General features: G+C 43.6%; 1 protein-coding gene across 17 annotated transcripts in view; it reads right to left on the minus strand.

Moving 5' to 3' along the window:
- Window positions 1-23,280, minus strand: part of TENM2 (teneurin transmembrane protein 2) — a 2,391,334-nt gene that overhangs the window by 169,692 nt on the left and 2,198,362 nt on the right. For all 17 annotated transcript variants that reach the window (XM_045040340.1, XM_045040320.1, XM_045040321.1 and 14 more), the window contains 2 exons: window positions 14,510-14,705; window positions 7,563-7,664 (listed from right to left, as the gene is read on the minus strand). In XM_045040340.1, coding sequence (XP_044896275.1) covers window positions 7,563-7,664; window positions 14,510-14,705 — 298 coding nt within the window. The remainder of the gene's footprint in view (window positions 1-7,562; window positions 7,665-14,509; window positions 14,706-23,280) is intronic.

Here is a 23,280-nt window from a genome sequence, read left to right on the forward strand (position 1 = left end):
AATGTCCATCAACTGATGAATGGATACAGATGTGGTTTATATATACAATGGAATACTACTTGGCAATGAGAAAGAATGAAATCACACCATTTGCAGCAATGTGGGTGGAAATGGAAGGTATTATGCTAAGTGAAATAAGTCAGCCAGAGAAGGACAGATATCATATGTTTTCACTCATATGTGCATCTTGAGAAACTTAACAGAAGACCATGGGGGAAGGGAAGGGGAAAAAGTAGTTATAAACAGAGAGGGAGGGAGGCAAACCACAGGAGACTCATAAATACAGAGAACAAACTGAGGGTTGATGCAGGTTGGGGAAGAGGGGGAAATGGGTGATAAACATTGAGGAGGGCACTTGTTGGGATGAGCACTGGGTGGTGTATGTAAGCCAATTTGACAATAAGTCATATTCATAAAAAAAAAAAAAAAAAGAGGACTGCTAGAAACTTGTGATCCAGCAGGAGAAACCAATGTGATCACCCAGCTGGAACATGGCCCAGCATGAAGTAAGGGTCACTGCCACGATGTTGCCAAGACTTGTGTGACTGCAGGGTCCTATCTGGGCATGTTTCAGCAATAAGGTGACCTGAGTCCTGTCTGGGGATGTTTCAGGGTTGCGGTGACCTGTGAGCAGCAGTTTGATAGGAAAGGTCGGGATTGATGAGAACCTTCCAGCTGAAGAAACAGCATGAGCTAAGAAGGAGAAGCAGGGCTATGATGCTTGATGAGTGACAAGTAGCTGGAATCTATGATATATGGGCTCTAGTAGGAGATGGTGATGCAAAAGGAGCTTAAATCATGGAAGACTTTGAATGTCATTCCAAGAATATTCTTTATTCTCAGAATATAGTCCCTGGCTGCCTGCATCAGAGCCTCCTGGGAGGCTTGTTTAAAAATGCACATCTCTGAGCCACAGCCCAGTCCTATGGATTCAGAATTGGCTGGCATAGGGGGTGAGCCTGGAAATATGCATTTGTAACAACTGTCCCACATAAATGTCTTTAAACAGAAGTTTGGTAGCCATTGTGGGAGGCAGCTAGGAGCCACTGAAGGTGTTTGAGGAGAGTAGTGACATGCTCCCAAGTGCTCTAGAGAATGCTGGAGGTTGAGCAGGGAGAAATGGCATCAGGAAGAGGTTGGCAGCCATATGAACAGGGCTGTGACTGTGAAGGCAGAGAGGAGAAATGAAGCAGAGTGTGTTGGAGGTTGATGAAACAAGAGTCAGCAAATGATGTGAAGAAGGAGGTGATGGGATGTCTCTGGTAGCTGGGAGAATGACTTAGACAGCAGGCTCCGAAGTCAGAGGGACTTTGTTTTGAATGCTGGCTCAGCCACTTTCCACTTAGTAAAGTCTTGTTTCTCTCCTGTAAAGTTTCCTGGGGTTCAAACCCTAGTGCACAATCACCACACAAACTGCTTGAAAAGTGCATCTTCCTTTGGCCTCACGTCCCCCAAGTTGAATTTCATGGTCTAGAGTTAAGAGCCTGGCCAAGACTGCCTGGTTTGAATCCCAGCAATACCACTTCTTAGCTGAGTGATCTTCAGCAAGTTACCTAACCTCTCTGGGCTTCATTTTCTTCATCTATAAAAGGGGACTGTAGTTGTATATAAAATAGGGCTATTGATGGTGAAGTGAGATAATTATGCAGTTGCTTAGTACAGTGGTTGGTGCACAGTAAGAACTCAATAAATGTCGGTGATGATGACGATGAGTTTGGCTTTAGTGTTAGAACTCCAAGAGGCACTGGATAGTGGGTAGATTTTCCAGTTAACAGGAGAAAAATGGCAAGATCCCTGTTGTCTTTTTTCAAGCCTCCACAGAAGCTGGGTAGGAGCTGAAGACAACCCCCAGAGAGAAGGCTTTATGTTCCCGTGGTTGTGGCATTTCTAGGTCTCCCCTGACAGCTGTTCAGCAGCAGGAAGTGTCATTTCTAATAGCTATTAAGTACGCATTACCTAACAAGTAAGGCTCTTGTGTTTTAAGTTTCTGCTGTAGGTTTGGGGCCTCAAGCTCACAACCAAACAAGCCATCGGAGAAGCCAGTGTCAAAAGAGAAAAATCAGAAGCCTTGGATGTCTTCTGAAATGCAAGGCTGTTTTGCCAACAACCCAACGAAGCATCTCAAGCCAGTGAAAGACCTTCAAATAAAAGTAAATAAAGAAAAAAGGAATCATAATTAAAAAGCAGGTAGGCCACAACAAATAGCATTTAAGCAAGGAGGAAGTTATGAACGGCAGATAGTAATAATAAAAAATGTAGACTTAACAATATTTAGAGCTGGATGGGAGAGGTACCTGATGGAGAATGGGACAAAGTACCAGGAAAGAAATGCCATTTGTCCTCAAGCTCTGAATCTGAACACATTGCTTATTACACTGCACAAATAATGAAATTCTATACCGGAAGACACCCTTCAGTATAGTTCCCTTGTTAGAGTCTTTCTCCATGGAATTTTCTCCACATGCCCTGATGCTAATTGGCTACTTTTATAGATTCATATAGATTCATTTCTTCATAAACTTATCATCTTAACAATGTCTACACCATTCAAAGTCCACATCACAGCATTTAAGACTCAACACTTATACTTCCCACTTGCTTATCATGTGTATCCAGCAGAATGGAAGCTCTCAGAAGGGAGGGCCATGGCGTGCTTGCTCATCATCATATTTCTGGCACTTAGTGAAGTACCTGACTCATACAAGGCACATAATAAGCATTTGTTGGATGCATGAATAAGTTCTGTCCCCTCAACTGACTTGGAACAATGTGTTAGAACCCTTACACATTCTTTTGATGTGAGGATCAGTTCCATTTTGACTTCTGAGCCTCCCCGGACCCCAGCTCAGTGGGGGCTGTGGAATGAATGCTCTGCAAATTCACGCTGACTGATTCCTCCGTTCACCACAAGGCTGTCTTCAGATGCCTGATGCAGACTGGCAGGTGTATAAGAAGACAAGGAACTGCTGTCTGCACCGCACATCTGAGGGCATGGGAGGCGCAGTGTGAGGTCAAGAGAGTAAATCCGTATTTCTGTCACTTGGACACATACCCGGTCGTTCGGATGTGATGGGAATCTCACTTGCTAACATGGCAAATTTCTCCCCTGGCAGGAGGGCCTGAGTCTACCTGCCGCCTGCGGTGGCAGAAACTGGCAGCACTGGAGGCATCCTGGGCACAGCTGTCAGGGAAGGAACAAAGGTGAATGCGGGTTTGTGTTGAGGGGGGACTTGGGTATTCCTAAGACTTTTATCAAGAAGGAAGAGAAATGATCATGGGCTAGAGCTGGGAGGTGGCAGGAGCCATTCTAGCTGGCAGGGCCAACTGACTTTCCTTCCTACATTTGCTAGCATGATTACCTCACCCTGTCTGCCCCACTTATTTTATTCTAACACTTAGGAGCTTCTTGGGCTCAGAAGTTGGGTTTTAAAAAAAATTAATGTTTATTTATTTTTGAAAGAGAGAGACAGAGCGTGAATGGGGGAGGGGCAGAGAGAGAGGGAGACACAGAAGCTGAAACAGTCTCCAGGCTCCTAGCTGTCAGCACAGAGCCCAACATGGGACTTGAATTCACAGACCTTGAGATGGTGACCTGAGCTGACGTCGGACGCCCAACTAACTGAGCCACCCAGGCGCCCCAGAAGTTGTTTTTAAGTAGCAATCTGCCATAGCCACCAACAAACTGTGCAGGACCAATGGGATAGAGCCTCATAGTGTCTCTGCTATAGGGGTGGTGGGGGAGGGGAGATACATGTGCACACACATACACACACTTACACACAACCACATTCTAATATTTCTTTTATTAAAAATCAGAGGTGTATCTTTGATACGATTCACTGAGGAGGGCACAGCATTTTGCTAAAAATGTGCAACTTCAACCTAATCTCGAGAAAACATCAGACAAACCCACATTGAGGGACATAGTAAAATATACCTGACCGGTACTCTTCAGAATGGTCAAGGTCATGAAACACAAGGCAAAGACTGAGGACCCTTCACAAACTGGAGGGGACATAGGAGACATGACAACTAAATACAATGTGGAATCAGAACCAGAAAAAGAAGGGAAAAATTAGAAAAAAAAGTCTGTAAATTAGTCAATAGCATTGCTTCAGTGTTAATTTCCTGGTTTCAATAATTGAACCATTATAATTTAAAATGTTGACATTAGGTGAACTCTGCACAGGAACTCTATGTACTGTTTTTGCAATTTGTCTGCAAGTCAGAAAGGATTTCAATATAAAAAAACCCTCAAACGTGGGGGGTAGTTAAAACAGGATTTATCTCCTATTGTTGATATGAGAAAGGATAAAGTAGTATGTTTTAAGTACTTCACACAGTGCCTTCTACATATCTAATACTTAATAACTATTTGTTATTATTAAAAAAACAATTTGAAGTGGAGCCTTAACTCAGGTGCTAATCATTACATTTATTCACTTGAAACTCTTACAGTTAAATTTGAGTGCCTATTTTTACTGGTCTCTCACTTCATCACACAGGTGTAGTTAGCGATTTTTGTTACTCTGAGGAGCCGGTATTTATAAAATGAAATGTTAAAGGGTTGCATCTTTCTAGAAGCCAGACTAGAGTACATGGGCTCAGCTCCACTTTTGTGATTCTTGGTGTGCAATAAGTGTGTGAGAAGCTGACTTGGCTTGAATGCTCATGACCGTGAAAATATTCCTCTCTCGATAAGGTCAAAGGTAGCACTAACATGTCCTATTTATTGCAATTGACAAGTTTTCTCTTTTCAAATTTTGGATTTTGACATTGTTCTTTTCAGAACAAATTTATCAATGTAAATGTCATGAGTTGACTTGGAGAAATATGTTAAGTAAATAATAATATAGATAGTCCGTGAATTTATGATTTTGAAAATCATAAAGGTGGTACATGAAAGAGCAAGGTTCGGGGAATAAAGGGCTTAGAATATTTCCCAATATCGTTAATAAAGTAGCTTAAACTGTGTCCATTTCAAAAATCCTAAGGAAGAAATATCTTTAGGGCAAAGAGGTAGATTTTTACTCCTAATACTCTTGAGCCAACTTTGCCAAGAAAAAAATAGGGAAACAAAGAGAAAACAGTTTTATTCTTCAAATACTTCAATTTTGCCCACTGCAGGCATCAAGAGCTAAATTAAAATATACAACAAGTTCAAAGGCTGATTACAGGAATAGCTCCTGAGTATGCAGGAGTAACTACTCTTAACAGCCGCTCAATATTTGTTTCACAACGATCAATTATATACCATGGCTAATGCACATTTGGAGTGTGCGCCCAGCCACAGTGCAGGTGGCGAATGCAAAACTCACACCGAGAGTCCTTTTAAGCAGCTAAATGCACACGCCATTACAGATCCATAATGCAGAATGGACGCCCGTCTGCAAATGGATTTAAAGCGAGGAGTTCTTAAATGGCTGAGGTACTTAGGGCTGAAAGGCCAGTAACTGGATGTGCTGCCAGAGCACACATGGTTTTTAGGATTAATAATACATCGATGTGTGTCAGTGTTAATATACATTTACAGCTCATGGGCCATGCAGCAGAGGGCTCAGCCCATTTGCAGCCACATATGAAAGAACTGTTCTGTCCTTCCTTTCATTAATGTCTTCACTCCTAGGAAAATTAGATTACGCAAGAAAGGCCATTCAAGCAGTACTGAGGTTTTCCCTCCTTTCCAGCATTCACAAGGAAAAGCGTTCAGTGCAGTGAAGCCTTGTGTCATCCACCTTCCCCCATCATGGTGCCTCAGAACCTGGCCAAGCAAAGCACTCAAGGGTCCACGGTCTACTTGGTGATGTGCCCACATGCCACTTGGTAGGGTATGCTGAGGCTTCTTGCTCTGCTTCCCTTTTGTATCTGACAAGTTTACCAAAACTTTCACATTACTTAGTGATGGAGGATATGTCTGTAGGTGGTATCATTTAGGGATTGGTCTCCAGAACTTCAAGCACAAGGAAGTCCTCTTTGCTTATCACTCAGCACTCAGAAAGCTGGGAATCACAAATCTTTGGAATACTGTGAATGTTTGAAATGCAATTTCCCCCAGCAATTGTGGTGAGAATGGGGAAAAGGAGAGGCGCTAGTTAGCATTTACAGAGTAGCTTTATTAATAAGTGCCTCTCTCTCTGAGCATCAAGGCAGGATGATGGTCTTTTAATGAGGGGCACATAAAAATAATGAAAAGATTGTTTAAATATATAAATAATACAGTGTGATATACATCAATTAAAAATGGTAAACATAAACTCTTAGAGGGATCACAACATGTTCTGCTAAGAGCTTTGGGTGTGTTTGCCTCATACCATCGCCACAATGAACTTGTGAAGAAACTCTGCACTTTTCCAGAGGAGGAAACTGAGATTCAGAAATGTTAGATCACTTGCTCAAGGTCACAGAGACACTCAGTGGTGGAGCTGAGATTCAACTCAGAAATGTCTGACTCCTCAGCAAGGGTTCTGAACCTCTTCCTCATTGCTTTCCACACTGGGATATGACCTGCTGGTGGGTGAGGAATCAGCATAGCTGTTTTTTTTTTTTTTTTTTCTTTAAAGTTTATTTATTTTGAGAGAGAGAGAGAGAGAGAGAGAGAGAGAGAGAGAGCGCCAGAGAGAGTGAGCAAAGGAGGGGCACAGAGAAAGGGTGAGAGAGAATCCTAAGCAGGTTGCACGCTAACAGTGTGGGGCTTGATCCCACAAAGTGTGAGATCATGACCTGAGCTGAAATCAAGAGTTGGATGCTGTGCCATCAAGATGCCCCAATCAGTGTAGTGGGTTTTAACTGGTGTTTTTAGAAGATGAAACAGAAAAGAAGCATGGAGTGAAGATAAGTGTAGTTTTGTAAAAGGTTAATTTTAATTTTATATTTGTATTTACCTAGAATATATACATGTGTGTGTGAGTGCGCACAACATATCTGAAAAGGGCGAGAAGCTCTGCTTTCTCTTACACTTGCCTTTGACAGAGACACTTGAAGGTTATGCTCAAGGTCTTTTGCAAGCTAGGTATGCAGCCCCTAAGTCCCCTGGTTTTGTGAGAGTCATTTTCTCTTATATTACCTTTCCCCCAAGAATCCCAGGGCCCCAGCAATTCTGTGCAAAGGAGTGTAGATAAATTAATAATACAATTTAAAACCGATTCCACCAAGATAAATAGCGCTTCCTAGATTAAGAGTGTAGCTGGCCAGAATGAATGAAATTTACTAACCCTGAGATGCTTAATCTTCCATTACATAGAAGTTAATGATTATAAGAAAGGAGTGATGGTAATTCACTTTTGCTTTTACAGGAAATCCAACCATCTAATTTTTAGCAAATCTTTCTTCTCAGCACACCTCGATGCCAAGGATAACCTCCCTGCTCTTCTAGGTAAATTGGCCAATTGTCATATATTAAAACCTGCTCCTTGCTAAAGGGTTAGGTCTTCTAGCATGCATGGGCTTACAAGTTGTCCCAGTGGAATTCTGGAGGGCATGTGGGCTTCTTTGGTACCCCCTTGCCCCCTCAAAGAAGTCTATGTCTTGTTATCCAACCATAGCAGGGAAGGAGTGGTAAGTACCTTTAGCACAGTCTGCTCCTAGAAATCCTGGGAAGCAGTGACACAGCCCGGACACACATTCACCATTCCCGTGGCAGTTACGTGGACAGTCTTGCACTGAATCTGAAAAAGAGAGAAACTTAGCAACTACCCTTTCCTCTGCTTGCTGATGAAGCAATTTGGTAATCAGTTTTGAAGACCAGTGGTAGTGTCCTCAAGTGCCCACAGGGGACCGGTAGCGAGCGTGAGTGAGTGAAGGGAATGGGAAATTAAAGGGATGAGGGCAATGTGGACAATGCATGGAAGTAACCACTGCTCTCTATCTGACTAACACCCAGGCAGGAATGCAGGGTTAGTATTGCTGCAACATCTGCTTTTGCAAAAGAAATGACTTATTTGGATTTAAAACCTGAAATTTCCCATGTCTGAATGTTGACAAGTTTAAAACTTCATGAATGTTGTCCCCTTCCCTCCCTGTGCCCCCTACCTGCCCCCTGCCCTTTCAGGCTATCAATCTGAGATTTGGTATGACATGTGGGATATCAGCCTTTAGCCTCAGATAACGGGGAGGAGTCTCCAAATGACAGTGGTGGTTCCTGATCTCAGGTTTGTAGAGTAAAAAAATTCCTTGCTTTAAGGAAAGAAAAATCCAAATGTGTAAGACTGACCAATTTAGGCACTGTTTTGGATCCATTAAGTAGTAGGTTTTAGGTCATATGAAAGTCCTTTTCTGCCTACCTTTTGCAGACCTTATTTTTCATGAAAATCAATTAGTTCCCATTTGTTCTAACCAGCATAGCCATCTTATTTCATGATTTACTTTTCTATGCATACTCTTAAGTCATAACTTCAAAGGGATCATTTTGGAACTTTTTCATGTTAACTTAGGTCTACACAGACGAAGACATACTCTTATTATTATTATTATTATTATTATTATCAACCTCATTTTTTTTTTGCCTTAAATTAAAATAAACACACTTAGACTTTCAGGTGCCAAATTACTAAGATGATGAAAAACACAAGCCATCATGGCCAGAATGTGACCTTTACCCAACCCTTGGGGAGTCAGGGTCACTGACCTGGTGGATGTTGCATGAAAGACTATCAAGTAAGACCGTTCCTAATGGAGTAACCTGAGAGTGGTAAAGAAGGCTTTTCCTTTAAACCAAATTTTCCAGTTACTCCCACTCTGGACTGAAAAGCAAAATTGTGCATACTGCTTTCTTTCTAGTGTTTCCCTTCCTAGCCCTCTTCTTCCAGAACCAAGCTGTAGTTGGTTTCTGGCACTCTGAGGAGAACTCAATGAGTGTATTTGCTTTTATGAAATCAGGTAAAAGACTACAGACTCCATGAAGCCAATTTCTTGAATGTTTATCAATTAACGCTTCAGGTTAAAACTCCTCGAGGTTGGCTCTGTGGGTGGGCTGAGAAACATCCAAGTGGCTACTGATTTCCATTTATTCATCATACACGCATTCATTCAAGAAGCTTAAGGTTGAGTCATGAGATAGCCACTTCTGCAGGTCAAAAATCAGCAATTTCACATGGTTTGGGGAGACAATTCTCCATGTCTCTAATCCTCCATATGTGTTTCTGAAGGTCTTGTGAACTGACACACTGCCTTAGTTTTGGACTATCTTTTCAAGGTTGTCTGCACAGTGAACCACGTTGGAAGACAGATATAGTGTCTTTCTCCAGAGCAAAGGGCAGGTTTACTTACTGTCCAGTATAATAAAGATAATATTTCCCTCTAGAGCAAAGAACAGGCAGGCTCACTGCCCATTCTGAGAGACTCAGGTGTAATAAACTCAAGATTTCTTTTCTGTGATGCAACCTATTGCATGTGCGGGTATCATGGGACCCTGTTCATGTAGCCCTGTGGGAACTGGGGCTTGGAGGACCAGCACACATACTAATATCTGGATATTGCATTGTTCTGAGTGATAAAGGCCCTTGTCTCTGACCCAGGAGTTTCATGCCTTTTGATAATATCTATGAAATTGTGGCAAGCTAACATGTTAGCTTACAATTAGGGTGAGCTCTTAGACCTGTCATATTCTTGAAGTATGGTTCACTTTATTAACTAAACACCTATTCTATGCGAGGTACTGTAAAAGGCATTGGTGAATACAAGGGTAAATAAGACAGGGAAGGTCCCTGCCCTCATATAACTTTCACTGTCATGGAGAATACAGGTCAGCCCCCCCCCCAATATATCAACAAATAAAACAAGTAAAAGTTGTGATAAGTACTTTGAATAGAATAGGATACTTCGATAGGGAGTAGCAGGAGGAAGATACTCAGGGAGGAAGGCCAGAAAGGGCCTCTCCATTCCATGCAGGTGATATTTAAGGGTGAGCTGGGATAGGCAAGTAAAGAGCTAGTTACAAAGTATTTCATATAGTAGGAATAGCTTATGTAAAGGCCCTGAGGTGGAAAATAGCAGAACTGATCCAATGTGGCTGGAGGGTAAAAAGGAAGGGAGTGCCATGAAATGAGTTTGGAGAGGTCCAGGCAGGGGGTCAGATCATATGGGGCCCTGTAGGTCATGCAGATAGTTGGATTCTTTTCTGTTACCCATGGGAACAAGCAGTTTTCAACATAGAAATAACATTGTCCACTTTGCATTTTAAGAAGTCACCCCTATAGTGAGGTAGAGATTGCTTCTCCCTCGACCAGCATCCAGGTCAGGGAATGGTTTGGTACAAACTGACACTGCTGAGGGGAACCTGGGTGGCTCAGTCGGTTGAGCCTCTGACTGTGGCTCAGGTCATGATCTCATGGTTCTTGGGTTCAAGCCCCATGTTGGATTGTGTGCTGACAGCTGAGAGCCTGGAGCCCTCAGATTCTGTGTCTCCCTCTCTCTCTGTCCCTTGCCTGCTTGTGCTTTCTCTCTCTCTCTCTCTCTCTCTCTCAAAAGTAAATAAACATTAAAAAAAACAAACCCTGACACTGCTGAGCTCAAGGCACCCTGTTTCCAAACCTACCAACTTTAGAGATAAGGCAGCAGAGGCCGAGGGAGCTCTTTGCCACCAGAGTCTCATGCAAAAGGACGGAGCTCTTTGCTGCGCTGGAGGACCTCTCTTGCTCTTTAGCTGAGGTATTTATCCTTAATGTCAGTTTACAAAATACCTAGCTCCTAGATATCTTCCTTCCCCACCTTCTCTCAATCAAGGTTTTTATATCCATTTCTGTGTTCCTGTAATTCCCACAATTACCCTTTCATGTGTGTGTCTTCTCTCACCAGGCTCCATGAGGAACAGACCAGATGTGAATCATTCATTGAGGTATTCTCAATGTACACGGCAGGTCCTTGGTAAACAGTTGTCAAAGTGTGTGCACGCATGTGTGTGTGTGTGTGTGTGTGTGTGTGTGTGTGTGTGTGTGTGTAGGAGGGTAGGAGAATCCAATATAAGCAAAAGCTGTAATGATGAGTACTTTTCATTGCATTTTCTCAGCATTTCTACAGTTTTGGAGAGAAAAAGCAATCACATGGTGCTGTTGAAATATAAAAGGAGCCCACACTTTCAGTCCCCCTTTTGCAACACCGGATTAAATAGTACTGTTGTGATATTATCAGTTTTCCTTTCTGTCAGCCTGGTTTAAGTTTTCTTGAGGAACAATGGCAGGTGCTGAGAGGACGCCCAGGAAATGGGGTTTTTACATAGGCAGAGGGTGGCCTCTAGTAAATCTGCACCGCACTTTGAGTATACCACTCTGTTGTCCCCTGAGATGAAACTCATTTCTGAAAGCAGCTGCTTCTTTCCAAAACACATCAAAAGACTTCCCTGAGTCAAAGGTATATTTAGTGTGATCGCTGGTTGACACCCGTCTAACATTTTTCCTTCTGTTTCATATCGCAGGGGCTTTCGGCGCTCCTGGCTGCTCTTGACAGAGAACGTTCTGATAATAGGTATGTGTGGGAAAACCTCTGAACCAAATAAAACACTATTCTTTTCCCTGCATTTCAGGCCAATTACTATCATTGCTCTATCAAGATGTCTGCCCAATTATTAGGCCGATTACCTTTGACTTTCTGTTTGAGCTACAGTCCAGACAAGAGAAATCCTCTGGGGAGAACTGCTATTCTCATCTCTGACAGGGGAATGAGGGTAATGGCCTGGGGGAAGGGCATCTCACTACCACAACGTCTGTGTCTATATGGATAAAGGAGAGGGAAGGCAGAAGCCATTACTAGATAATCTGGCCCCCAGAAAATTTGCTGTGCAGTGGGAAAGGGACTTATGTGGCTGGAATCCAAAGCAATCCAGTGGTTAAGAGCACAGGCTCTGGAATGTTTGGATGCTGACTCCACCCTGGATTAGGGTGTATGACCTTGGGCAAGTTGTTTAACTTTTCTCAGTGGTGGCTTCTCCACTAGAAGATAGAATACTGGAGGTACCTATCTCACATGACTACTCTATGGGTTGACTGGCCTAGTACTCCCAGAGGGCCTGATCCAGAGGTGAGCGCATTGTCAGCATTCCATAAATGTGTACTTGTTTTCGTTATTAGCCATTTCACTGAGTCCTTGTAGACACCAACTAAGCCAGCTGCTGTTTATGGCACGTGGTTTTATGTTTGTACTAAACCTTTTGAGTATAAATATAAGGTGACAAAAATATGTAATTTCTCATGTTCTCTCTTTTTTCTTCTGCGAGAGAGTGAGTGGGGAGAGGCAGAGAGAGACAGAGAGTGAGAGAGAATTGCAAGCAGGCTCCACACTGTCAGCTCAGAGCCCGATGCGGGGTTCAGACTCACGAACCATGAGATCATGAACCTGAGCCAAAGTTGGATGTTCAACCAACTGAGCCACCCAGGCATCCCTCTCATTATGTTCTTAAACTTAAGATTGCTTAAAAAAAATTAATGTTTATTTATTTTTTGAGAGAGAGACACACAAAACTAGCAGTGGGCGTGGGGGTGCAGAGAGAGAGGGAGACACAGAATCTGGAGCAGGCTCCAGGCTCTGAGCTGTCAGCACAGAGCCCGACACAGGGCTTGAACTCACAAACCATGAGATCATGATCCGAGCCGAAGGTGGACGCTCAACCGACTGAGCCACCCGGGTGCCCCAAGATTTCTTTTAATCTCAACAACTCAAACTACTTTTTTCCTCTCGTGAGCTGGTTTTTATCAAACTTTTTGCTTCTCTCTATCCCCCATTGGTATGTAATCTGATGCTGGAAATTTTCTGTCACTGAGGAAGACGTTTTCCAGTGGCTTCCATGATACAAAGTTTATAACATTAGTTTAGAGCAGGGGTTGGCAAACATTTTCTGTAAAGGGACAGAAAGTAAATATTTAGGTTTTGTTGGCCAAACTGTCTCTGTTGCAACTACTCAACTCTGTTGTTTTAGCTGCCAGAGACAGTATGTCAACAGATGAACATGGCTATGCTCCAGAAAAACTTTATTTATAAAAGCAGGCAGTGGGCCAGACAGTCCATGGGCTACAGTGTGTCAACCCCTGCTTTAGACCATTTGGCTAGTCCTGATAGGACCAATTTTTTCCTTAGCAGAGGGAATAAGGTTTAGCTGTGATGCTATGGTCAATACCAAATCCTGATTTTATACAATTTGGAAGTTGTGGCTATGGATAACAAACTGCCACCTGCATTCTAGGTTGGCTTACATAGATCTTTCAAGAATCAAGGAACCCCTCAGAGAAATCCATGTGGCCAATAGAGAAGTTCTGAAAATGCAGTCACTAGAAAAAAACAGCTGTACAAGATGGGCTCCTAGAAAACCATCAGCTCTCATTCAGTGACTACTAGCTCCATTGTAGACACGGTCCATATGTAAAGTCACATCATCCTTCCCTTCAATGACACAGTTATTACATTTTCACAAATGAAACTGAGGCTCTGGGAGGTAAGTGACTTTCCCAGTTAGGAGGTAGGAAAGAAAAGCTGGGATTTAATCCTCCATTACCAGGTCTTTCCTCATGACACTACCTTATCGAGGCTTCTCCAGTGAACCTCAGCATGCCCAACTAAACACGTTGGAGACAACATGCAGAAAGGCCCAGAAGGCCATGCCATTTCTACCATGTCTACATCCTGGGACCTGGAGAGACTCAGTTTTCTGAGCCTCAGTGTATTCCTCTGTGAAATGCGTCTAACACTGCCCCAATTCACAAAATTCACAAATGTTCTACCTAGGATCCGTTATCTTCATCAGGATAAAAACCTGATGACAAAATAGATATAATGAAAATATCTGTTCTTATTTAATTGTTAAAATCCTTCAGGTTTGCTTTAGAAAACTTTGTAAAATCTTCTCAAACTAATGGCCCTTTCAGGGGTTTATAAGCACATATAAGAAGAAATTTTGAATAAAACCATAGCTTCTCCTGTGAAAGCTAATAAAAAAAAAAAAACAGGGCTAAAACATGCCAAAAGTGACAAGTGCTTAATTAAAGCATTTTGAGATTTACCTACGTGGGAACAAAGATATGATTTTTTTCCTTATGTCTATATCCTTTTCTTGATTTATTTTTATGGCTTTTTAAAACTTTTTATTTTGGGCTTTCCTGGATTTTTAAGAGAAATTCTGAGCTGACGTGAATGGTCTGTATCTATTGGCTCCAGTGCATGTTTAGAGATTTATAGACTTTATGTTATTTGATTCTCACAAGAGCCCTATGGCATGGGTCCTAGTTCTATCTTACCATAAGGAAACTGAAGCTTGGAAAAGTCTAACAATTTGTGTAGGTTGTGTGGCCAGGACTTGAGCCAGTCTGTCTGATTCAAGCTATTTACCACAACTGGATCCTGTAGTCAGTCTTCCCATTTTAATCAGGGCTAGTTTTAGGTGAAAGATACTATGAAGTCTAACTAAGGGATTCTGGTTTGGTTTCTCATACAGTAGAAACTACATTGGAAGATGTGCCTTCTACAGAGAAACCCAGAACATTTCCGTTCTTCACCTTGTGGCATATCACCTCAGAGACCCCACACCTACCTAAGACAACAGTGTTGAAGGAAACCATCTCTTTGTCTTTGCCATCATTGTAGAAGGCCAAGTGCCACAGGCCCACATCCAGGTACTGTACAAACACGGCTTCATTTTGAACGAGGGTCTGTATGCTCCGGCGTTCCCTGGGTGACTCAACCACACTCCACTTCTCCTTCCCATCCAGACGTTCCATGAAGTCATACTAGGGTAAGAAGAGACAGTGCCATGTGTGAAAGAGGTTAAAGATCTGGTCTCATGACTAGTACCTTCCCCTCCCAGCCCATTAGTTAACTGAGGAATGTTTGAGCACATTTTACTATGAGCTCATCCAGTAAAAGAAGAGTCACAGAAGTTGTAATAATAAGCCACCATTTATTATGCTTATAATCATTGCTAATAATTTTATTTCTATAAGGCTACAATCCCTTTTCTGCAGTTTGAAATCCAAAAAGCTTTAAAGCCCAAACTTTGATCATTCTTTGTGTGTGTGTGTGTGTGTGTGTGTGTGTGTGTGTGAGAGAGAGAGAGAGAGAGAGAGAGAATTGGTCCAATCACTACTAGGTTATATAATATCTAGTATGTGCCAAGTATAACTTTTTTATAATTCTCCAAATTCTGGATTCCAAAAATCATTTGGCTCCCCAAGAATTTCAGATAAGGAAGTATAGACCTATGTTACCGGCTACAATTTACTGATCATTTACCAAGGGAAGGTGGAATAGAAGATTAGTTAAGAATGAGGGTTGTGTTCACTATATTGTATACCTGAAACTAATGTAACATTGTATGGAAAATATATTTTAATTAAAAAAAAAAAGAATGATGGTTGTGTAGCCAGACTATCTGTGTAGCCAGAATCAGGCATTAGCTTCACCCATCTGTGCCTCAGTTTCCCTATTTACAAAATTGAAAATAATAGTACCTATGTTATATGTTGTTGTGAAGAATAATATTTAGAACAGTGCCTGGAGGAGAGCAAACACAAAATACATGTTAGCTAGCCAGCTATCATCATCATCATCATCACTGTCATCATTTCATTCAATTCTTGCAAAAATCCTAAAGATAAGTACTATTTGTATCTTATTTTACAGATAAGAAAACTGAGGCTCAGAGAAATCAAACAACTTGTCAAAATCACACAGCCACTAAGTGACTGAGTAAAAATTTAGACTTAGATCTCTCAGATAAACCAGCAATTAAATATTATACTGTTTCAGTGGAAACTGGGCTCATAACTAGAAGGGATCAATGAGAGATAAAGTAGTCAGTGAAGGCTACCAAGATGAGGGGAATGGGGAGCAAATGTAACCCAAGAAAGCCCCGTCCTAGAGAATGGTAAAATACTCTGGTGGGCAAGTTGGAGCCACTGATGATACCTGAGCAGTGACTGATGCAATGGAAGGAATATTTTGAGGAATTCATTTGCAGGCAGGATACGAAATGTTCTAGAGGGGAGGATGAAAAGAACCAGGTCAGTTGGGAAATTGCAGAAATCCAAATATGACGTGACAAGGGTCTTGATTAGGACGGTCAATGAGAAGAAGAGACAACTTTGGAGGAAAGTTTTTAAGAAAGAAGGGACACTGTTCGACCATGGGCTGGACAGAGAGGATGAAGGAAAAGGAAGAGAGGACACTAATGCCTCTTACTTGACAAGAAAATCGATAAGACCCCTGTAGAAATGGTCTAATCTTGTGAACTCTTCAAAATCACAGCACAGAAAAGTCAGTTGCTCTGTGACTTCCAGAGAACATTCAAAAGTGTAGGTCCCTAGCAGATAAAAACCACCACTGTGGGATTAAGCTTTCTCTCACCACTTCCCCTCCATAAAAAGGATTTTATAGGTTACAGACATTTACTATAACCTCTTTCATGAAGTTCATAGAATTAAACTTCAGGAATCTATTAATGTGACTTCCCCATCATTAGGATTGCCAGTTTTTCCCAACTGAAACATTATCATTGAAAACAAAAGAGTCTGTAATTCTAAGCACAAAGACTTTACCATCGGACAAACCTGGGTTTGAATTCTGACTGCCTTTTGCTATTGTTTAAAGTTGATCAATCTGCTTTTAGACTCTTCCTGGTTTGCACATTAGGGAATAATAATACTCAACTTTCGGGCATGTTTTAAGGATGACATGACATAATGCTTAGGGCAGCATCTTGAAGGAGTAACAATTTTACTAAGTACCTCATGACTATGAGAAACTTAATGGCAAATTAGAATGATCAGAGAAGTACTTGGTTCCAGTTTTTCCATCTGGGGGCTGGAGATGGTCATTGCTTAGGAAGTGAAAATTTCCCCATCTCTGAGAAAACAAGTATTTGTATTTAGCTTTTCTCTACCCCATATCCCATTGGTCACACCTGTCTTTATGGGATAAAATAAATGATTTGAGGTGATACAACAAACCAATGCTTCTTTCAGAGACCTCTGTAACCAAAGCATTTGTTCCTTAGCAACCTCGTAAATGTCCAACTACCCAGACCCATGTCTACAAATTGCTGTCAGCCAGAGTAATGAGTGTAACTTCCTTGGTGCTGAGGTGAGAAGAATATACTTCATTTGGGGCCCACGATATCACCCCCATGAGGAAAAGTTTGGGGAAGGTGATTACTTGTGTGGGGGGCCATTGCTCACGATTAATTTGGACATTAGTCATCTCTTGCTGAACTGGCTGGCTGGCCGGCCAAGAGCACTGAAATGGGTTAGGACCAGCAGCAGTTCTAGCTGTCCAACCAATCAGATTACTCTGGGAAAAGGTATGTGTCAGAGGAGAGAGAAGGCATCTATTTGGCTGGCTCCTCTGAGTCACTCCAAAGAAGCATGGAGGGCAGTTTTCATTTAAGGAAGAATCTGCAAGCCAGGGGCTGTCAAACAGGGCAGTGGGACATGTGGATGTGATACAATACAATGCCTGATGTGCTTCAGTCCTGTACCCTCTATTGTGCTTTGCTTTTTTCAAATCACTCCTCACACTCTACAATCATACAGCTTATTTTTATGTTTATTGTCAGTCTACTCAGGAGAATGTAAGCCCCAGGAAGGTGGGAGGGGGAGGGGTTTGCCTGTCTGCTGGAGAGGTTAAGAGGACGTCTGAGCTAGACTACCTAGGGTTAGAATCCTAGCACTGCCACTTACTTGCCATGACACTCACACAAGCTATTTAAATTCTCTGTGCCTCAGTCTCCTTATCTTTAAAATGGGGACAATAATTGTGTCTATATCAGAACATCGTTGTAAGGATTGAGTGAACCAATTCATGTCAAGCGCTTAGAACAGTACTTTGTGCATGGTACACATGCCCCAAGGCTTCAGTTATCATTATCATAGTTCACTGCTCCATCTCACTGATCTCAAGCAGAGTCTGATGAGTAAATATTAAATACCAAATTAATAAAATACTAAATTTGTAAATGAATTCCACTGAAAAGCAACAAAATTGGAATGTATTCAAGGTTTTGTCTCTAATAATAATCACTTGCACTCCCTAATGCACTGTATTGAAAGAAAGAGGACAGGATAGAGTTACAGACAGCACGGCTGAGTTGTGGACCACCTGGCCATGCAGGACATGCATGCAATGGGATGTTGTGGTGGTTGCACATTCCCATAGATCAAGATTTGAGAGTTGACTGTAGGAGGCCATGATGACATCCCGTTCCCAAATGTCAGCGGGGTGTTGTACAATGCCTGCTTTCCTTCTCAGGACTTCCCTTGTTCCTTCTCTTGTCTTCCCTTCCCACTTTGACACTGTTTCTAAGTGCCCACCGTGGTAGTGATTGCTGATCATTGTCTACATCAGGGCTCTCACTCTTTTTCAGTCTTCTTGCTGCCTGGTGGGGAGCACATGGTGGTTTTCCAGTCAATGGAATATAAGCTGTGGGATGAGCTCCACTTCCAGACCCTGCCATAAAACATCCTGTGCAACCTCCTACTTGCTCTCTCTTCACCCCTATCTGCCTCTGGAGGGTGCCAGAGCACCTTTACAGCCCAGGATGGTGGAGCTACATGCCAGGAATGGCCTGGATCTGAGCATGAGCCCTTGGAGGAAGGCTGAAGTCACGACATGAGCAAGCAATAAACACTTATTACACCAAGCCAATGAGTTGTTGAGGCTTCATTGTTACTTCAGCAGAACCTATCTTGACGTCATGCTTCTCTTTGTTCCCTGTTACTCCCCAAGGTCATGGTGGGTTCCCGCATATTTGCCATGGAGTTAAGCCCCAACCTATTTTGTGTGGGGTGTCTGTTTACCCCAGTTTGCCCAGGAGTGTCCTAATTGACACTTCTTGTTCCTCCTTTCACTACAGAAAGTGCTCCAGTCTGGAATACATAGTTACCCTACTCACAGGTGAACAAGCACTAAGCAGCATCACAGAGCACCATTTATCATTCCTGTAACTTTGGGAAGGTTGAAGGCTGGTAGCACAAAGTGGATCAATGCAACCAAATGCAGAGACTGCCTTCTAGGGTGGGGAATGCAGGAGCTCAGTGAGAAGATGGTTTGCAGGGAGGCCATCTAGTCTAGGAGAGCCTCTGCTCTCTCGGATTCCTAGACTGCAGGCTGGCCAGCTTGCTTGGCAGCCTGGCTGACACTAGAAGGAGGCCATTTTCCAAAGGCACAGGCCCTGGCCAGAGTTTCTTTTTCATGACCCAGCACTGGGGATTGATAACTTAGGCTTGGTACCAGGGACATCTGTCTCCTCTGTTCCAAGACCTCATCATGATCAGTCCTGGATATAGGGATGCTCAGGAGATCATTCTGTGCTTGGTTGACTAAGAGGTTGCTTTATAGCACATTCTATCTAATAGATTTGCAGAAGCCCTGGAAGAGATTAGGAGGCACATGACCAAATCCCGGTAGGGGGTGCACGTGTGCATGGGCTTGCTGTGGGAGGAAGCCTGTCTCCCAAGGCAGCTTGTCTCTCTCGACTTGGCAATAAAGCCACCCAGAGGGTGATAGCACAACAGCCCAAATAAACACCCCCACCACCCCCAAGTTCTCTATTTTTCCTTGGCCTTTGAAAAATAACCTATGTCGGCATTCAACGTGAGGGCTATGCCTTTGAGTCATCAGTCATACCAAAAGTGGCATGAAAATGCAACTTTTACGAGCGCTGGAGAGGCAAAAAAATAAACCACAGCAAATATTTGACTGATCCAATTATAAATCTCCCCTACTTCTTGGCAGAGACCAAGGAGGAATGGTAATTAAGATAACTTAGTGAGTTTGCAGGAGGAGCTGCAGGAGAGAGAAAAGGAGGCAGGACCATCGAGCAGGGCCTGTCACTCTCCCAGAAGGGAGAGCATCCATAGGCAGGGAGTGCCGCCAAGAGATGCTTCTGGAAGCCACACCGATACGCACCTGCCAAGGAGGGCAAGGTTAAAGACAGACTCATTGCCCTTCAGGAAGATGTTATTACTGGGTCCAGGACCCTGAGTAGGGGGAAAATAACTTCATTGCCATTTGGAATGTCTGCTTGCTGAGGGTCGATGTGGACGGGAAAAGCAATAAATGTTGACATTTCCCACGGACGGCCTCCCTTGCTCCGTGCTGGCAGCGTCCCTGGCCTCTCAACGTCTGATGTTGATTCTACCTCAGATGGCAGGGCACGCTCAGCAGTTGGTAGGATGGCAGGGAAGCAGCGTGTGTGAGTGAGGGCTGCTTGAAGCCACATTACCACAGGGTCTCTGGTCGCATCCAGGGACGAGTGGTAGCAGTGGGTCACTCACAAGGGCCTGTTCATCTCCTGCCTCCAGCCAGGTCTGTGGCAAAGTGTGACTGGCTGACTCCTCATTCAAGCCCAGCACAAGTTCCTTTCTCTCCTTCAAAGAGGCTGAGTGCTGAGGGGACTGTGGAAGGATGACAGCAGCAGGGCCCTGCTCCAGTGGGGGCTGGCTTCCCTTTGTGTGGCCCTGCCCGTCTTGGTTAGGATGCCATTGCACTTCCCACTTCCAGTGTCCAAGTCACTGAACCAGATGCTGCTAGGCCCAGATGTATGCACTGCTGGGGCCGCTCGTCCACCCTCTATGAGAAAGAGCCCCTAGATTCTGCAGGGACACAGCACCTGGGTTTGCTGACCATAACAATGCTCTGTGCAATACTCCACAGGTAAGGATCAAGCAGACTAAAGATAGAGAGGATCTAGCACAGAGTACGGGAGGGCGCACCTACGTGGGTGGAATCCCTGATTCTTCTATCACATGTCTTCCTGCAGCAGTGGGAAAAGTAACCATCAAAAATAAGATCTATCATCTGGGCACTCGCTATGTGCCAGGCATGATGGCAAGTGCTGACATATGTTATCTCATCTCATCCTCCCAGAAACCTTATTTGTTCCCCACTTCTCAGGAGAGAGTAATGGCTGTGACAGGAGTAAAGTAACATACCCAGTGCCACTGACAGTACCTGGTGGCCAAGCACAGACCTGAACTTGGATTTGCATGGGTCTTAACAACTACGGGAGGTCACTTCAAGTTTTCCAAGAACTTGGCCTCCAGCATATCTGGTCGCAGGCCTGCTGTGTAAGTCTGCTAAAGATGCTGCTGATCAGAGAAGGGACTGGAAGGCAGAGCCCAGCAGTGCTAGGGCCAGACTTGCAAGCAGGTTGAGGACAGGGGATGCCCCACTGGAGTAGATGATAAAGGGAGATAAAGGGTGTCAGGAAAGGTGGGGATGGCTTTGCTGGGTGTTGGCCATCCCTGGTCTATAACCTCCCTTTGCCTACCTCCCAACTTCTTTGTCCCTGTAGTCCAGCCATACTGTTCTCTGTGTCTGGAACATGCCAAACTCATCCCAGACTCAGGGCGCTTGGCAGGAGCTGTTCCCTCTGCCTGGCCTACTCTTCCTCCTGATCTCACACCTGCCTGCTTGTCAGCCCTCTGCCTCAGCACGGCAACTTCAGCTCGGGTGCCCCCAACCCCCAACCCAAATGCCTCTACCACCACTTCTTTCTATCCTCAGCAAAGACGCATCTCTCTGAAAAACCACAACTCATTATCTTTTAATTTATAGTCCATCTCGTTCTTCTTGGATACAAGCCTCTGAAGAGTGGGAGACTTGTCTGTTTGACTCACCAGAGCATCCCCAGTGCCTAGAGCAGTGCCTGGCACATGGTTGTTACTCGGTAAAGGTCTTGTGTGATTCAATGATAAACATTTAGTCTCAAAGGAAACGGTGTGGGAGTGAAGTCTATACCAATGCAGTGGAGTTTTGGTGATAGGACCACTGAGAAGATGTAATGTCTGCAGGAAAGGTTTTAGGAAATTTTAGTCAACATTCTGTAGTTTTCTTGTATTTTTATTTGCTACCTGTTCAGATGACACCATAAGGGAACATTTAATGAGGCCAGGCACTGTTCTAAGTGATTCAAATGTACTACCTTATTTGATGCTTACAGTAGCCCTACTGAATACGAATCATTACTCCTCACCTTGCACATGAGGAAACTGAGGCACAGGGAGGTTACTTAACTAGCTCAAGAGTTGGTAAGTGGTGGAGTTTATGTCTACACCCAGGCAGACTGCTCAGAGGGCATTCCCTTAACCCACTGCATTACAGGCTGCTCCATGAAGCAGACAGGCAGCCAGTACCTGGTGTTAGCCAGGCTTGCTCGGCTAGAGGGAGGTCAAAGTGTTATATTCTCTGGTTCCTGGGAAGGAGAAAGTCTGCAATGGGTCAAGGGCAGGAAGGTATGTGGTGACATAATGAGACTCCCAAAGAAGCCCACAGAGCTTCTAGCAGGAGAAGTAGCAGTATAAACAGAAATATATTTGGCACAAACAATGCATTTCATTTTCTGAATCTCATTTCTTTGGCTCAGAGTATCTCTTCCCTCTCACGAGCAGCTATGTTAAGACAAATTGGGGTGCCTATGGTTTAGGGGGTACCAGCCCATGTGTAACGAGATGAAACAATTGTACTAATATCATTGGGGGAAAACAGCCTTTTAACAAACTGCTTAGTGTAGAAAGTAAGAAACCAGGGAACATGGGTGTGGGTAGGACCTTCCTGAAAGGATGAAGGCAGAATCTGTTTGGTTACTGGAAAGAGAGGGAGCTACAGAGAGGTACAGGGAAAGGAGGGTAGAACAGCAAGTTGTGGGGGACCCCCTAGGCCACAACACAGCCCCTTCCTGACAGTCCCTCCTCACACTCCCAAATCCAAAGGAAAAAAAAACTAAGGGAAGATGTGACCAAATTTCTTACAGAAACCTGCAAAGAGAGAGAGCACCAGTCCTGGAAGTCAGAGGGCAGGAGAGTGAGGGTCGAGTGATACAAAAGGATTAAACCACCGGGACTCAGGAATCACAGTCAGGCTCATGGGGTGCAGACACACTTAGCCTGGATGTGGCTGGGCAGGGAGCCCTCTTAACATCTGGCTTTACCTGGAAGGCCTAAAGTTCCCTAGACTGGGGTTCAGAGAAGAGAAAGATTGGAAGCACAGCTCATAAGCGTGCCTTGCCCAGGCTTTATGTTACAAAGGGAAATGAATGCAAAAATATTGGTGCTTTCAACCAATGCTGAGCACTGACTATGAGCCTAGCCCTGCTCTGGGTACTGGGGGTCCAGCAACAAGTCATGTGGACAAGACTCCTGCCCTCCAAGGGTAGGCACTGCTATGGGCAAATAGAATGCCAGGGGGTGATGAGCTTTGACTAAAAAAAAGAAAGCAAATCAAAGACTTCCCAAATGCCAATCAACAAGTGAATGGACAAATTATAGTTTATCCATATAATTGGAAATCTACTCAGCAATAAAAGGAATG

This window comes from Felis catus, chromosome A1 (genome assembly GCF_018350175.1).
Source record: "Felis catus isolate Fca126 chromosome A1, F.catus_Fca126_mat1.0, whole genome shotgun sequence".
In the NCBI taxonomy this organism is placed as follows: Eukaryota; Metazoa; Chordata; class Mammalia; order Carnivora; family Felidae; genus Felis; species Felis catus.